General features: G+C 38.9%; 2 protein-coding genes across 2 annotated transcripts in view; both read left to right on the forward strand.

Annotated features, from left to right (window-relative positions):
- LOC145406381 (uncharacterized) overlaps window positions 1–2350 on the forward strand; it is a 33086-nt gene extending 30736 nt beyond the window's left edge. Inside the window, exon 10 of the mRNA XM_080277547.1 lies at window positions 1–2350. This exon is cut by the window's left edge and continues 260 nt beyond it. Coding sequence (XP_080133673.1) covers window positions 1–1084 — 1084 coding nt within the window. The 3' untranslated portion in view covers window positions 1085–2350.
- A 2671-nt stretch (window positions 2351–5021) lies between these two features.
- LOC145406315 (mitochondrial mRNA pseudouridine synthase RPUSD3-like) lies at window positions 5022–15093 on the forward strand. The gene is made up of 8 exons (XM_080277478.1): window positions 5022–5158; window positions 5928–6133; window positions 6804–6909; window positions 7660–7849; window positions 9769–9964; window positions 10639–10755; window positions 12183–12341; window positions 14601–15093. Exons 2-8 carry the CDS (start codon window positions 5930–5932, stop codon window positions 14850–14852), a joined length of 1224 nt encoding a protein of 407 aa, XP_080133604.1. The 5' UTR covers window positions 5022–5158; window positions 5928–5929; the 3' UTR covers window positions 14853–15093.
- Window positions 15094–16876: the final 1783 nt, after the last annotated feature.

Consider the following 16876-nt stretch of genomic DNA (forward strand, 5'->3'; position numbering starts at 1 on the left):
TAGTTCATCTTTGAATGCAGGGACTTCAAGCACCACAAAAGCTAAGAGTCATGATACGCCACATACTGTGGTGGGATGTTTAAAACTTCTCTGTGAACATGAAGTTCAACTTGGATCATTTGGTCCTGAACTTTCTTCTCTCCTTGTTAAAGCAATAGAATGTAACCAGAATCAGACAGATCCATTGAAATTGTTTATGAACTCTGGCAATGTGGATTTAGTTCGAGTTGTTTGTGAAAAGCTATCCTCTCTGATTACCCCTGGGGATTTGGATGCACCAGCTCGTGTTCGTACTGAGAAGGCAATTGAAGGAGGAAGGTGGCTTCTTTCCCAAGCTAAGAAATTAGTTACCAAAGAAAGCTTTATTACTGCTGATATAGAAAGCATTGCTAAGGCAACATTAGGGAAAGATACGTTTGAGCTGGCTACTTACATTGCCCAGTACTTGCTAAGAATTGGTAAATCAGATGCGAGTGAAGAAGACCTGCAAAGTATGTTGCTGGCTGTCAAATCTGCCCAAGCAAAGATGGTGGAGAAACAGACGGCCAAGCCAGCTCAGAATGTTGCTGAAGATATCAAACCCTCAAATGCAGATCTTCCTCAGCCTGTTGTTTCTTCACCTCCTCCTCCTCCTCCTCCTCCTTCACGGGCCTCTGGAGCAAAACTTACTCCTCAAAATTTGTTAGATGATATAAAACCACCACTGCCTCCAGATCCTCCACCCAGCAGTAATAAGTCTGTTGCAATAAAAACTAGTCAAACTCAAAAGCAAGACTTGAAAGGTAATGGGTTATCTCATCAGCAGCCTGCATTTAACAAGTCCATTGAAGTGCAAAGTAAAAATGTTGTAGATTCAGCCTCCAGCACTAATACGAGTACAAGTCATTCATCTCAGTCTGTAAGTTCTGGGACAATTGAAATACCCCTACCACCTCCACCATTTATGATTCCACCTCCAAGAATACCAGGTAGTTCTGCAACTCCAGTGAGTGCCAGTGCATCACAGGACCCACCATCTCAAATGGGTCTTTGTGATACGTTGTTTGAAATGTATTCTTCAAAAAGAGATTTATTTTTCAACTGAGTCCTCACACCCTTATAATTTTGTCAATATAAGTCATTATCACCATTTACAGCAGAGAAATTTGAAGAAACTGCACATGTGAGCAGATCAGAATGTGGGTATGTTTGTATTAAATTTACTAATAGATCAAGAGGTTCCTGGTTTATAGATGCCATTCCAGTTGAGCCAAAATTCTTTAGTAGGTGAAATTTATCACTTGAAAATTTCAGCAACTTTTACTTTAGAAAAGTATAGCATATGAAAGAGTTTATGTAAATCTTTGTCACATAAATGTCTAAGAATCTCTCAAGGAATTAATTGCCAGTGAACCAAGATAAAACTTTTAACTTGAGTGACTTTTTACCACAGGAAATTTGTTATTGTCTCATTTCATAGTGTAAATAAGACCCATTTGGACACCAGAGTCAAGATTGAACATAGACTTCCAAACCAAGTTTGGCATTGTGAAATTAACTGTCAGACTGCTGTGGAGAGCATCATAACTAGCAGGTTCCATATTGGCCCATTTCCTACAGTTACAGATTACCATCCACATCAAGTTTTGAAAATATCAATTTGTTAAGTGTTAGTACAATATATATTAGTAGTATGTGCATTGTACAGGAGGTAGTGAAGATGCACCTAGTAGGTATAAGTTGTTTGTACATTGAAGTTTTTCTAGCCCTTATATTTTTGAGTTTGTTTAGTAATTTTGAGATTAGAAGATGTTCTCCAATATCATCATATCATCATTTTGTGCTTATATGACCTAAATGGATCAAGTGGCTAAAGAAGTTGTATGGACTGTAATATATCATGCTTATGAAATAGTATTTAAAGCCATCATTATTTTTAGTATAATTGTAACAGTTTGGTTTGTAAAATTAGTAATGTTTTTGTTGTTATTATGCATTAGTTATTCATATCATAACAAATATTTCCCACCAAATGAGCATAACTGTTGCCTCACTGCCAAGGATCATGATAAGCCAGGTATCCATCAAATAAGTCTTTGCACGGAAATGAGTGACTACTGTTGAGGAAAACGTCATCACTTTAGCATGGATAATTTTTCTTTCAGATGTGCTGACTTTCTTCACAGTACATTTTCTCTTGTTACTCACATTTTCATATATATATATATGACAGTTTCTGGATAGAATGTGTTCCATCAGATTTTATGTTAGATAACTAATGAGGCAAAAAGTAGTGTTGTAAGTCATAAATGATTGTTGTAGTATATAATGTAAAATTTATGGTACTCTATTATGAACATACAGTATGTATTTGGGATATTTTAAGAAATAAATTTTAAGAGTACAGATTGTTGTTGTTGTTGTTGTTGTTGTTGATGTGGCCTTATGCTCTAGAACAGTCAGTCTGCAGACTAACATCGCTCTTTTCTTGCGGTCCATGATCCTCTTTTGGGGGAACAGGAGGGAGTTGAGTAAAATTCTTATAACCAGTCTGGCTATATTGGTGCTACTTCATGAAGGTGTCGCATTCCATCAGCAAACTGATTATTATAAGCTCATTATTCATCTTTGGATTATTGCCTGGGTAAAGAATATGTGGAGTGGATATGACAGAGGTTTGGCTTTTTTTTTTTTTTTTTTCCCCAATAATGATATTTGATTGACTAACAGGTTCTTTGAAGCATATGTAGAGATAAAATAAACAAATGTAGCAAATGGTTAGGCTGAGCCAGGATTTTGGAGACAATGGTGAGTGAACTGAATGTCTAGCTTATTTCACCAAGGAATCTGTTAATTCTCCTATCGCTTAACTCATTTTCTTGGGTGTTTCTCAATCTTTAGGTGGGTAAAAAAATGGTAAAGAAGATAGTAACCATAAAATTTACATTGTCTAAAACTGCCACATCCCTACTTTGAAAAATTTTAAACAATAGATAACATTAGATTATGATGCTTGTCATGAAGGTGGGCTATGAAAAGGAAGTAGAGCCACAGCATTGTCTTCTTCTGCCACTGAGTTGCCTAAGCTAAGTGAAGTAAGCAGCAAAACGACAAAAATTGGGCCAAGTTAAAAAGACGTGAGTGAATCTGCTGTACAAAATCTTTTAATTACTAAATAGATGTCCAGGTAAAATTCAGTTTCTAAGAAAAGCTCAAGAGTAAAAGCTAATGGTCTCAAGTACTGAGATGAGTCATGAATTATTAGGTGCTTAGACTTTGAAAATGGTGGTGACTGAAAGAAATTACAGTGTTTACATATGAGTTATAAACACGATGCTCTTGAATGGCCAGGGGGCAGGGTGGCTCAGTGGTTGAGCGTCAGTCTCGGGACCGGGGGGTTGTGAGTTTGAGCCAAGCCCAGTAGCTGCCATGCCAGTAGGGGTAGTGCCCTCCTGTCAGCTAGCAGGGCTATATGATCTATTGTCTTGCTCGAAGGAACATTTCCCATTTTTCTTGAATTACCAAGAAAAATTTGCAATAAGGTATAACCATAAAGCTTCCTTTGATTCTAATCTGCATTCCAGTTTACTTGCTACTCATAATCATATATCAACTTTATATCAAAGAACTCCTCTTATTCATTTTGCTGATGGCCATTATAATCCAAGAATTGACTATTGACTTTTGCTGGGAGTAAGGAATTTTGTTGACAAAAGGGTAGTAGTGTGCTTAAGTGGTATGATCATAAGAATGGTGAAAAATGTATAGATGAATGACTGAAGGTGGGAGGAAATGTGTTGAATTTAAGGTATGAAATCAAAGGAGAGAGGAACTGATAAAAGGTCATAATTTAGGGAAGAATTATGTATGGAGATGTGCTTGACATGGAATGATGCCATTTTGCCATTTGCTGATATGAGCTCCTGAGCACCCAAAGCTTAATCTGAATACAGAAGGCTATACTGTATTTTTTTTTTCCTCCTGTCATGAGCCTGCATACCCCTCTCCTACACTACCGACTCGTGTGATATGTTACAATGTACAGTAGTATTTGCAACTTTATGATCTGTGTGCCAGGACTGACAATTGTATGCAGTAGTAAGCTGCCTGCTCCATCTGTTCCACAGTTCACCTGTGTTGAGATAAAGTACATAAGAGGATAGTGCCCGGTGGCGACCACCATCCACTCACTTGATGTGCTGCTTGCATCTTCCTTCGCCTTTATCATTCTTTTTCTGTGACTACTCTCCACTCTTCCTATTTACGCCATCTTTCCTGTCACTTATTACTTTTCTTTCCTTTTTAGGTGGTTTTACATTGAGTGACAAGTCTAGTGGTTTCCTGTAAGCCAGGAAATCATTTACAACACTGGGTGTTAACTATATAACCAACCCACACGTGTTCACTACATGTCAACAAGTAGATTGGTGGAGTGTTACCATAAAACAACTAACTCAAAGACAAATGGCCACCCCTTACGGGATTAATACGTCAGGCTATAAATAGATAGAGAAATAAATAGATAGTTCAGTTCTCCACATACTGGCCTGCCCTAATAACAGGGTGTTACTAAGAAATTCTTGTAATGTGCATACTGTGTATAGTTTGCTCAATATTGCATTACAGTTTACACCGTATTTCCCAGAAAAGATAATAGCTGTGTAAAACTGTGTACACGCAATAGTATCAGCCTGAGCTTAGATTCTGTATTTGTCATTGAGTTCCCACCCTACAGTGTTGCATGAAGTTAGCCAGCTTTTTGTTCCACGCCATTTCTATGTGATTCTCCTAGGAAAGATGGTAACCATTTTATTTCATAGAAAACCATTCATTTAAAAGTATGTCCTTTTGTTATACTCTCAATATTTTGCAGTATGTAAATCATCGATTGTGCACTTGCAACATTATTCGTAACAGATGCAGATGGATATTTTAATTGTCTTACGGTAGGTTTATGTTGATCATACCAACCGTTCTCTTACGTTGACTCCGGGGCTCTCCGGGCTGATTATAGTATGACTGCACGCCGTGATAGAACGGATTATCATTTCCTTACCATTAACCAGTTCTCCCTGCTCGCCCTGGTCTTAGGAAGAGCTCCTATGATCACAGTAGCATTGTTGCAGCCCTTTACTTAGCACTAAGACCAAAAAGTATGAGGAAGTACTCCAGTAACAAGGTGAGTGACGTTTGTTCCTCGTCCCTCTTGGGTCACATCCGATGGTAGCGTCTTAATCCACCTGACCATCAAGGATCCACTTGTTGGTTGTATGGCTGCCACACAATATAGTGCAGAAAACAGGAAACCTTTCGGCTTGTCACTAAGTGTAAAGTCACCTGAAGGTAGTATTAAACTCCATCAAGTATCGCAATAATGAAGAAAATTCGGTAAAATCATTTCAACCCCTAACAGAATTAAGAGTTTTTGATCCATTTTTTCGGTATTTTAGACAGTTCTAAGACACTTTTTGTCTATGACATTTTTGTCACATTATTTTTATTTTACTCCTGAAGATAACCCAGCCTAACCCAGCCTAACCTTCAGGAGTAAAATAAAAATTTGTAATGAAAATGTCGTAGAAAAAAAGTGTCATAGAATTTTCTAAAATATTGAAAAAAAGGATCAAAAACTCCTGATTCTGTTAGGAGTTGAAACGATAATAGAACTGAAAATTTGATAGAAAGTACTGGAAAGGAATTTAGTCTGCGTGAGTGTATGGAAACTGATCCTCCATGTCAGGACTCTGTAAAATCCTGAATGTTAGGCTCTCATTGTTGAAAGGTTGGATTTATATTATTTTATTTTTTGTGTACTAAGATTTCATTCATCATCTATCTGCCAAACCATTAAATACATAAACAGTAACAATATCATCATGAACCTTACCTCTAACCAGTCTGTGTGTAATGTTCAGATTACTAGTAATAATGGAGTATTGTCCTTGCAGATATGATGAACTGCAGAGCTCAGATCATTTCTCGTGTAGTGTGGGAATGTTGTTGTCTTCTTGGTCGTCCCTTCACCACAGCTCCAGGACAGATCAGGAAGACAGCTCAGCCACAGACATATGGCAAGAACAAGAAGAAACAACAATCAAGGAAGTTGAAATCATGCAGGCAGGAGGAAGCTGCATTAAGAAACAGATTGTTACAAGTAAGTCGACCTGGTACAGTTTTGTTCAAAAGGGTGTGGAATTTGGATATGTTCTGGTAAGCATACTTAAAGCTGAAAATTATTACTACTTAACCTCTAAAAAAGTAAAAGAATCATTGCATGACAGCACAGTATTTTGATACCAACTCTAATGTAGCTATGGAAGTGAAGCTTGAGCCTTGTCGGAGGGACACAAGTCAAGAATGAGAGCAATGGAAATGAGTTATTTGAGAGGAGCATGTGGAGTCAAATGGTGAGACAGACTGACAAATGAAGTGAATGTGCATTGTGTGGATGCGGATGTGATAGAAAACGTTAGGAGAAATACATTGAGGTGGTTTGGCCATATGGGGAAGATGGAGAGTGAGAGACTGATGAGGAGAATGTATGTGAGTGAGGTGAAGGGGTGGAGAGGGAGGGAGAGGCCAAGGATGAGATAGGGGGATGGAGTGGAGGGGAGTATGATAGAGGGGGGGGTGAGAGTAGGGAGCAGGGCATTGAAATGGCAGGGGACAGGACGACATGGAGGCACTTTGTTTATGGCCACCCCTAATGGGATTAAGGCATCTGGCAATAGATAGATAGAGAACCCCTAGGAGCAAGAAATTATGTACCACAATTAATATAATTTTACTTGTGGATCTCCATTCAGTACATCTCCATGTTTCAGAGAGATCATAAATCAAACACTGGACATGTGTACAAGAATCTGTATCCCTGGAGGACAAGGATAGCTCTTGCAGAAGAACTCAGGAGTAGTGAAATTTACAATAATGGTGAGTGTTTGTACCAGTCAAAACCTTTTGTGACCAACCTATTTTCAGACTTGTAATGCTAAAATGTAAATAATTTTATACCTTACCACTTCATGTGGCAAATAATTCTCTTTCAGTTCTGTCAGAATAAGTAGCTACTTTTTAAAAGTTGATCTCAGTCATGTAGTACTGTACAAGTATTTCATATTTACTGTGAGTGATCAAGATTTAGTACAGTATTATGAGGTTTATTGGTTTTATATTTTGACTTATAGCATTGGTTGTTTATAATGTGCTGAAGTCATTAGTTTCTAATGTACAGTATTTTTTATCTGATTCCAATCATTCATGGTACATTAGTAGTGAGTAGTAGAGTGTCATAGCAGTAGAAATATCAGCACTTTTTGTTCTGTGTTTAAAAGTAAAGGAGGTAACAAGTTTTTCAGTGTAAAATTAGTTGTTATTCATGTATATAGGCTTATTAACCAGATGCAGGTACTTGTAACAATGTAACTGACACCTGGTTGTCAAATGTGTTTAAGCTGTTAACTGGATGTGGCCATTGTGGGTCTAAGCTCTAGATGGTTGGGGTTATTTGTTCTTATAATGCCACTCAGAGCTGATTGACTGGTCACTCTTGCCTTAAATGTGTGGGCTGAATAACCAAGACCTGTGACTCTATGCTCTTAATTAAAAGGAACAATATAGGAATGACTAATGAATGCAAGGAGTGCTGCAGTATGGAACTTTTCTTTTCAATCTCCCTCACAGATGGACTCATTGCATTGTGTAAGCCATATGGAGTGGCCCAAGTTGGGACCAATGTGGCAGTGGCTCCTGGCTTGAGTGGTGTAGCTGGTGGTGTACTACCAGACAACCTCCCCTCAGTGTCTGATGTCATCCCCGAGCTGTGCCGCATGTATGGGGAGCCACAACTACATGTCATCAAATCGTCAGAGAGGTACCATTGGGGACAAAAGTTCCCAGCTTATAGATAGCAAATTGGCAGTGGAACTTTGATTAGCAATATTTCTGAGCTTTACTGTGGCCTTTGTAGTATTAAGCAAAAGAGAACAAAAAAGAAATGAAGACTTACTGTATGGGATGCCACTACTGCATATCATCAGTCATCAGTGAGATAGAGTCAGGGACATAACTTGCCTAGGACAACTATGCCCTGTTCAACTTTAGGGGTGTTTTAGAATATTAACCCTTGCGAACTCTTTCTGCACAAGCTGCATCAAACTGCTTCTGAGTACTGCTTGACCCACACAGGCTGTCCCAGACGTTATGCACCACACACCCCTCACTCAGCGATGTGTGCAACATTGCAAAGTTTCTGTTCAACTTTCTTCCCTGCCTTTATTTATATTGTATTGTTATGAAATGGCTACATGTTATAAATGAATAAATGATCTTCCTAATGAACGAAAAGAAAATGAGAGAGGTAATAAATTACCATATTTTATCATTCACTCATTTATTCAATGCTGATATCTCACAGATGTATAAACATTTTGTCAATGCTTGTTGAGAGAAATTTGTATTTATTTGTGATGATTTTCTTTTAAAAATGACACTTGTAGTTCTGTTAGAATGATTTTTAAGGCCTGCAGAACAGAAGTATCTTACAGTCTTTGGCCCCACCCAGCCACTCTAGTAGCAGCTGGCTCAGCATCGTAAAATGTTTCCAATAATTTCATTCCCGTGCCTTTATTTGTAACTGTATTATCGTGAAATCACTACATGTTATAAATGAATAAATGATCTTCCTAATGAAAGAAGAAAAATTAAATTACCATATTTTTTTTTTTTGTTCACTCATTTATTTAATTCCGATTTTTTAGATAGACTGTACAGCATATATATAAACATTCTGTCAGTGCTTGTTGAATGCTCTACAACTTTCTCTTAACAAGCATTGAGGATATGTTTATATAACTGAGTCATCAGTGTTGAATAAATGAGTAAATGATAAAATATGATAATTTATTTTCTCTTTACCTTTTTTTTGTTCATTAGGAAGATCATTTATTCGTTTATAACAAGTAGCAATTTCATAACACTACAATTATAAATAAGGGCAGGGGAGAAAGTTGAATGATGTAACCGAAAATCATGGCTAAAAAATACCACAACCTGTATGGTTGGATGCAACCTGCATTGAAAAAGTGTGAGTGGTTGGATTTCGCTTGGACGCAACATGCGTCTAAAAGTGTGAATGGTTGAGTTTTTTTACCAAGCCCTCATGCATGAGAGGTTTAAAACTTTTTCCATACAGTTGGTATTATAAACTAGGGGAAACTGGCAATTAAGCTTAACAGGTAACAGAGGAACTCAAATGTTCAGCTGTTCTGTGATCTCTGTAACCTGCACATAAAAGCATGTCAAAAGGCAGTACATAATTTATGAGGAACCATTGTATTTTACCTCTTGAACCGCTAACTTTCTACTGCAGGCTAACATTCCTATGCTTAGAGAGGCTTTGTATGTCACTTTACTCATAGATGATTCTCTCTGATGTGATACTGGGTATGTCAGGAATGAAAGTGACAGACATGCCCAAGATGTAAAATGGAGGCATTGGAACAGTACCGGTATATCAGCTTTTGTTTCTGACTGTACACAAGACACAGATCTTGCGCCAAGTTTAATCAGGCCCTTTAGTATGATGATGTTTGGTATAATCACCAGAGAGTTATTTTCAGCTAAGGATGGTTGCTTGTACAGCAGGGTATAGAAACAGTCTTCATAGCAGTTAGCCTCTTCAGTACTGTGACATTTTGCAGCTTCCCTGTTCAGTCCTTTGTTTCAGATTAAGGTCGTAGTTCTAGCCACCTCTTTTCATTTAGTCAGTCTGACCATGCTTATCCCCTGCAGGTGGAGCAGTGGTGTGTTGCTCCTTAGTGTCTCTCCACAAGTGACTGAGAAGGTACAGAAATGCTGGCAACGAGCAAGAGCACTGAAACAGACGTCATTTTCCTACTGGGCAGTTACAGTGGGACTCCCAAGACCTGCTTCAGGGGCCACCAAGGCTGTGGTCAGGCTTGAATATGTTCGTAACATTGGTAATGTGGTAAGGAGAGCTGGATTGTATTGTACTGTGTTTATGGACTTGTAGCTGTTTCTTTACATCTTCTCTGAACAAGACATTTTCCTCCAAGACTTGAGATTCTCAGTGTTAGGCATATATTTCTGATACAGAAGAAATATTTACTATTTGTCTTTTTACATCCATACTGTATTTTAATTGATGTAGCTACTAATTGTCAGAGCTTTGCCAGGACATATTTGATGATTCAGTCAGTCTTCTCTGCTTTACATTAACTTTTATTGATGTTACTGTTATATTACCATGTTTACTTAGATTTTATAGTGGCAAGGTTGTGGGATAAAGTTAGTGTCTGTTGGTAATCATTGAGTAGGCTATGTGCAGCAGAACAGAGTGGTGTACAGCGAGGGAATATAGTCGAATCTGGAGAGGATTCATTGATGGTAAATCTTACAGACAGTGAAATCATCCTGTCCCAGTTTATTGTCATGTAGGACTCAGAAACTTAAATATTGAAATGTATCATCGTCACCGTATTTTTCCAAATAAATCGAAACCTTAAAGCACAAAGGTAGGAGAGCTATCAAGTGCACCTTTTGGGATCATTTGTCCATCATTCAAGCTTTCAAAGTTCTCAACTCTACCTTACCTGTGTAAGCCCTCATAATATTTATTCTTAGTAATTTCTTTACTTTCAGCCAGTTGTGGTGAAGGATTATACAATAGGGAGCTTAAAGAGGCAGGAGGTAAAACTTTCTGCCGTAGAGCACCTGTCACTGATGTATAACAAGGACACTGAGGCTGCCTTAGTACAGGTCAGTGTTCAAAGAATTCTTATTGTCTTAAGTATGATAATATCTTCTTTATTCTTGCAGGTAACTTCGTTCAGCTTAGGGGAGACCTCTTGTTGTGATGGAGATAGAAATAATTATTAATTCCTTGAATGTGATGATTAGTAAATTTTTTTCTTTTTACTACCGAATTAATTTATTCAGCTTGGAGAGATTTCTTGTAGTGAAGAGGTTAAGAGTAAATTACATAACATCTGTAACTGAAATATAACTTGTCATTTTTCAGATTTTTATTATGAAGAGCAAATAAAAGAACCCAAGGGCCATATTCCTAATATCAATATTGCATGTGTATGGAAAAGCCCACAGTTTCTATGAGTCATTGATAGAGTGCTGAAGATTATTAGATGTTGACAGCCTGCATCTGACATTACAGAATGCACTCAGCAGCAGTACTGAGAGGCTAGAAACTCTGTCTTTGTTCTATCTATCTATTGCCAGACGCCTCAATCCCGTTTGGGGTGGCCACAAACAAATCGCCTCCAAGTCGCCCTGTCCCCCGCCATTTCACTACCCTGCTCCCAACTCACACCCCCCTCTCTCATATACCTCTCCACCCCATCCCTCCATCTCATCCTCGGTCTCCCCCTCCCTCTTCCACCCTCCACCTCACTCACATACACTCTCTTCGTCAGTCTTTCACCCTCCATCCTCTCCACATGGCCAAACCACCTCAGTGTGTTCCTCACAACGCTTCCTATCACATCCACATCAGCACCACAACGCTCCTTTATATCCTCATTCGTCAGCCTGTCTCTCCACGTGACTCCACAAGCTCCTCTTAAATAACTCATTTCCACTGCTCTCACTCTTGACTTGTGTCCTTCCAACAACGTCCAAGCTTCACTTCCGTACGTTAGAGTTGGTATCACAATACTGTCATGTAGTAACTTTTTTACTTCCATGCTCACTTCCCTGTTTCTTATCACTGCTTTCAAGGAACCAGCAACCTTTCTTCCCTGCTGTACCCTTTCAAATTCATGTATTTCAAATTCATTCATTCATTCATCATCTAATCCTGTGTTACCCTATGAGGAGCGTAGGAGTCCAGGGCTAGGCAAGTTGGTCCCGATTTTTAAAGTGAGAGTGACCAGCCTCACTCATACCTGAGTGGCATTACGTGAGCAATAAACCCCAACCATCCCTTGGATATTAACCTACATTGGCACAATCCGATTAGACCACCTTAATTGTCCACTAGATGCCATAATTGTCCACCTGGTGCCAAAATTTGGTTATATGGTTACCACTCAGCAAAGTAACACCAGGAAACCATTTGGCTTCAAATACTGTCATAAATTTGGGCTTGCCATCTCTTTCACATTTGAAGATTTGAGCATGATTATAAGTACAGCATTGGACTATACTACACTGAGAATCGTCTTCGTCAGGTAAAAACACAAATGCAGAGAAATCACTTCCTTCGCCTGTGGTTGACTCATATCTACAGTCCGGCACTTGGAGACAGTCTCTTATCCAGTCGAGTGAGCACCATCACTGGCAAGAGGATCCAGGTCAGCCCACACAACATCACATCATACCAGCCACAGGTCAGTACCATTATAACTAGTGGAGGAAGGTGTTTGGGATTGGTAGAGTGGTGTAATGGTGGAGGTTGTGTGTGGGTGTGTTTGTTTGTTGCATGGAAGGTAGGAGGTTGGATCAAAGGAAGACATTTTGAAATGGAATAGGGAAGGCGTTTGTAGTGTAATGGGAAATGGTAGAGTTAGGTGGAGTGAAACAAGTGAGTGTGTGAAGTTGTGTGTTATGAGTGGTATGGTAAGTGATAGACATTGTAGATGTAATGGTGAGGATGAGGTGGAGGAGTATTGCAGAGTGGAGCAGGGCATTTGAATGGTGTGGGTGAATGGTTGGGAGAGGTGAAATGGTGAAAATGATTGTGTGAAGTTGCAGGGAAGAGGGATGGGTGGTTTTTTAAAGATGTGAGGAGTTGTGGATAGAGGTGAAGTGGTGACCGCATGTTCTTACCTAATTGTATCTTGACAGGAATGAGTCTTGCTCGTAATGTCCCATGTATTAAACCATTTTTATCATACATATCCTTAAATTTATGAATTGTTTTGGCACACACTATTTCTTTTGGTACTGCGTTCCACTGATCAATTGCCCTGTTTGGGAAACTGAATTTCCTTATGTCTTTATCTCCTCCCATTTTATGTAGTTTTTTGCAGTGTCCCCTTGCTGATGCTTCCCCATAGGTTATATACTCATTTAGGTGTGTTTTTTCTTTCCCTGAGACATATAACATAATCATGTCTCCTCTTTTCCTTCTCTCCTGTAGTGTTGGTAGATTCAGTTTTTCTGTTCTTTTTTCATTGCTTAGATTCCTTAAGCTTGGTACCCATCTTGTACTGGCCCTTTGTACTTTTTCCATCCTATTTATGTGTTTTTTTGAGATGAGGATTCCAAACTACTGATGCATACTCCTAGGTTGGTCTGATGAATGATGTTATTATCATTCTCAGCATGTCTTCATTTATAAATGTGAATTCTGTCCTCATATTAGCAAGCAGGATATACATGTTCCATACCTTCTCACTGATGTGGTCAGCCAGAGATAGTCTGTTATTGATAATCACTCCTAGGTCCTTCTCTCTTTCTGATGTGTTGGGTTGAACTTCCTAACTTATAATCCCAATCTAATCTCTTTCCACTTTTACCAAACTTAATTACATGACACTTGTCCACATTGAATTCCATTTGCCATTTATTGCTCCATTCATGAAGTTTATTTAATTCTTCTTGCAGCTCTCTGCAAGAGTCTGTGTTAGTAATTCTCCTTTGTATATTTTGCTTCACCAACAAACATATTTAGATAGCTTCGATTTCCAGTGTTACTGTCATATTTAGATAGCTTCCATTTCGGGTGTTATTGTCTATGTCATTTATATATACTAAAAACATAATTGGTTCCAGCATTGAGCCCTGTGGAACTCTGCTAGTTGCTTCCCTGTGATGAGTAATACTGTTCTCATTTCCCTTTTGCTGAGAAAATCTTACATCCAACAGTACAGGTTGCCTCGGATTCCTCTTTGATTGTACAGTTCCATAAAAGTCTTTAGTGCGGTACTCTGTTAAATGCTTTCTTGAAATCTAGATAGATACTGTCCACCCATCCTTCTCTTTTCTGTAATGTTTCTGCAACTCTGTCATAGTAGCTTAATAGATCAGTAACGCATGATTTTCCCTTTTAAAAACCAAACTGTCTTTCTCTTATTGTACTGTGTTTTTCTAGATGATTTACCCAGCTTTTCTTATCAGCTTTTCTAGTATCTTACTTACAGCATTGGTCAGTGATACTGGTCAGTAGTTGAGTGGATTCTGTCTATTCCCTTTCTTGAATAGGGGAAAAAATGTTTGCTTTCTTCCAAATATCAGGTAGTTTACCTCGACCTAAGTGTGTGTGTGTGTGTGTGTGTGTGTGTGTGTGTGTGTGTGTGTGTGTGTGTGCACATGTGTGTAGTAGCAGTTTATTAGCTCTACCAGATGATAAGTAGCTCTTTTTTTTTTTTTTTTTTTTTTTTTCTCCGGTATGTGAAATAATCGAGAGATCAAGAATGGAATAAAAAGTACTTCATTATTGTGAAAGGGTTACCATGCTTAACCCCTTCAGTCTGATAATGTTTTGAATTATATTCTTGCTATTTACAGTCAGTTTTATTAAGCATAGGCAAGACTTTGTGAACTGCATAAGTTAGGTAAAACCATACTTTACCCCATCATTAGTAGAGGTTTGTCTCAAGTTGACTAAAACCATGTGAGTGAAGGGGTTAATTGTGTACTTGCAGGTTATCCCAGAAGTCTTATACTCGAAACTGGAGCTTCCACCAGGAAAAGTTGAGCTGATCCCTTGTCACCTTCATCTTAGAAGTGTTCATCTCAGTATGTTCAACAAAGACAAATCAGACCTTACCATAACGGCGTCTCCGCCCGAGCATTTCATGTGGACTTGTAAACAGCTGGGTCTCATGTCAGATGAAGGTGTTGATGGAGATGAAGAACTGTTATTGGAACATAAAAAATCAGACGAGGCTACCTGATTAAATTCTAAACTACGGTGATGTACTTCATTGTTTTTGTTTATTCCTTGCCACCTCCAGATTTTATTTAACTTAGGAAAGACTCGGATGGAAGGGTTTAATGAAGGCAATGTCCGACTCCTTCCATATGAAAGAGATCTTTCCTAAACAGAATAAAATAATTTCGTAAGTAGCAATAACACCTACAATTAACATCACTGGATTCAAAGATTAAATATGTACCTTATACTTGCCATATATTTTGAAAACTTATTTTTAATTCACTTGTGTTTAGATAATACCTAATGTAAATACTCTGAATGACATCTATTTTTCAGTACCCTGTGCGTGTGTGTGTGTGTGTGTGTGTGTGTGTGTGTGTGTGTGTGAAGTAAAATTTTGTGCAGAATCCCATGGATTTTTTCAGAATGACAGCCAAATGGAACTCGCACTGTGAACACGTGCCTCTGGAGTAGAGCTGAGAATTCTGAGGACCTGAATAATTAGTGAATGAATTTACAGCCCATGTCATTGACCACTAGTGAAGAAAAGGATAGGAAAACACAGGCACCATTTTCATAGACATCCTAGGTCCAGAAATATTTGAGTAAGAATATATGATGATGAGGCTCCAAGATAGACTGAAAAATTGTAATGTGACTGACACATTGAGGTATGACGATGAATCTAGGAAAATTGACAGGGTTGAACTGGGTGGAAAAAGTACAAGCATTTATGCAGAAGCACATAACAAGAGTTTGGAACCCCTTTTTGACATGATAAATGATTGAATGACTACCGGGCAGGTGTATGTGCAAAAAATAATGTTCAGTGGAAGCAGTTCAGTACATCAGATTTGAAGTACAGTACACCCTTCACTGCTCATCACAAGCTTCACTCTTCTTTCCATACCATTTGCCTTGACCTTGCATTACTCCTTAATTCCTTGAGTATAAAGACATCGTAACTGTCTTGACCTGATGTGTGGACTCGATAGCCAAACCCCCATCTCTTGTGCTCCTGATTGGATAATGATGGCTAGGATGAGACAGAAATTGATCCATATCTATCTATCTATCTATTGCCAGACGCCTCAATCCCGTTTGGGGTGGCCACAAACAAATCGCCTCCAAGTCGCCCTGTCCCCCGCCATTTCACTCCCCTGCTCCCAACTCACACCCCCCTCTCTCATATACCTCTCCACCCCATCCCTCCATCTCATCCTCGGCCTCCCCCTCCCTCTTCCCCCCTCCACCTCACTCATATACACTCTCTTCGTCAGTCTTTCACCCTCCATCCTCTCCACATGGCCAAACCACCTCAGTGTGTTCCTCATAACGCTTCCTATCACATCCACATCCACACCAGTACGAGCATATTGATCCATATGATGCCAGTAATTCCAAGCATTGATATATATCGTCCTCATCCCAGATAAATGCTTGCACAGAATGCAGGATTACAAGAAATGTTCTTTAATGCATTACAACTGAAAGTTTGTGATCGAAAAATTAGAGAAACGAATTAGAATAGTAATAGCTGGTATATTAACTCCATTTGCACACCAAATCATCGGAAAAGCTTAGTTACAGCATTAACACAACGTGAAGGCTAAAGCCCCAAGACGCCAAATTCCTCACGAGAGATTGCCCGATAAGGAAGTGATCCCAAGGAAGTACAGTAACGAGAATAGCGTGAACTGAAATCACCCCATATGCTCGTTCTTTGGTGATTATGCCATCTTAATTGTCCGTGAAAATACAGTAGTGTTTATATGGTGTGCGTAGTTATAAAAAACTATGGCGTTTTGAGAATGATAGGGCTCATGAGCCTGAAATTCATGTACGTGAGAGTTAGGTTGAGGTCAGTCAACTGGTCGCCTCTTCCAGATCCGTGAGAATTAGTATACACAATTGTCAACAAACGTAAACGTCGGCCGTCGGGTCAGGCAGTGTTGTAGATCAAGCGAGAGGGAGGGGTTATATGTTGATGTCTCCTTACTCACTGTACAACGTGTGATGAATATTTGTGCTTGTTTATCGTCG

Source organism: Coenobita brevimanus, chromosome 70 (assembly GCF_032717465.1).
Source record: "Coenobita brevimanus isolate Jiangsu-jjx chromosome 70, ASM3271746v2, whole genome shotgun sequence".
In the NCBI taxonomy this organism is placed as follows: domain Eukaryota; kingdom Metazoa; phylum Arthropoda; class Malacostraca; order Decapoda; family Coenobitidae; genus Coenobita; species Coenobita brevimanus.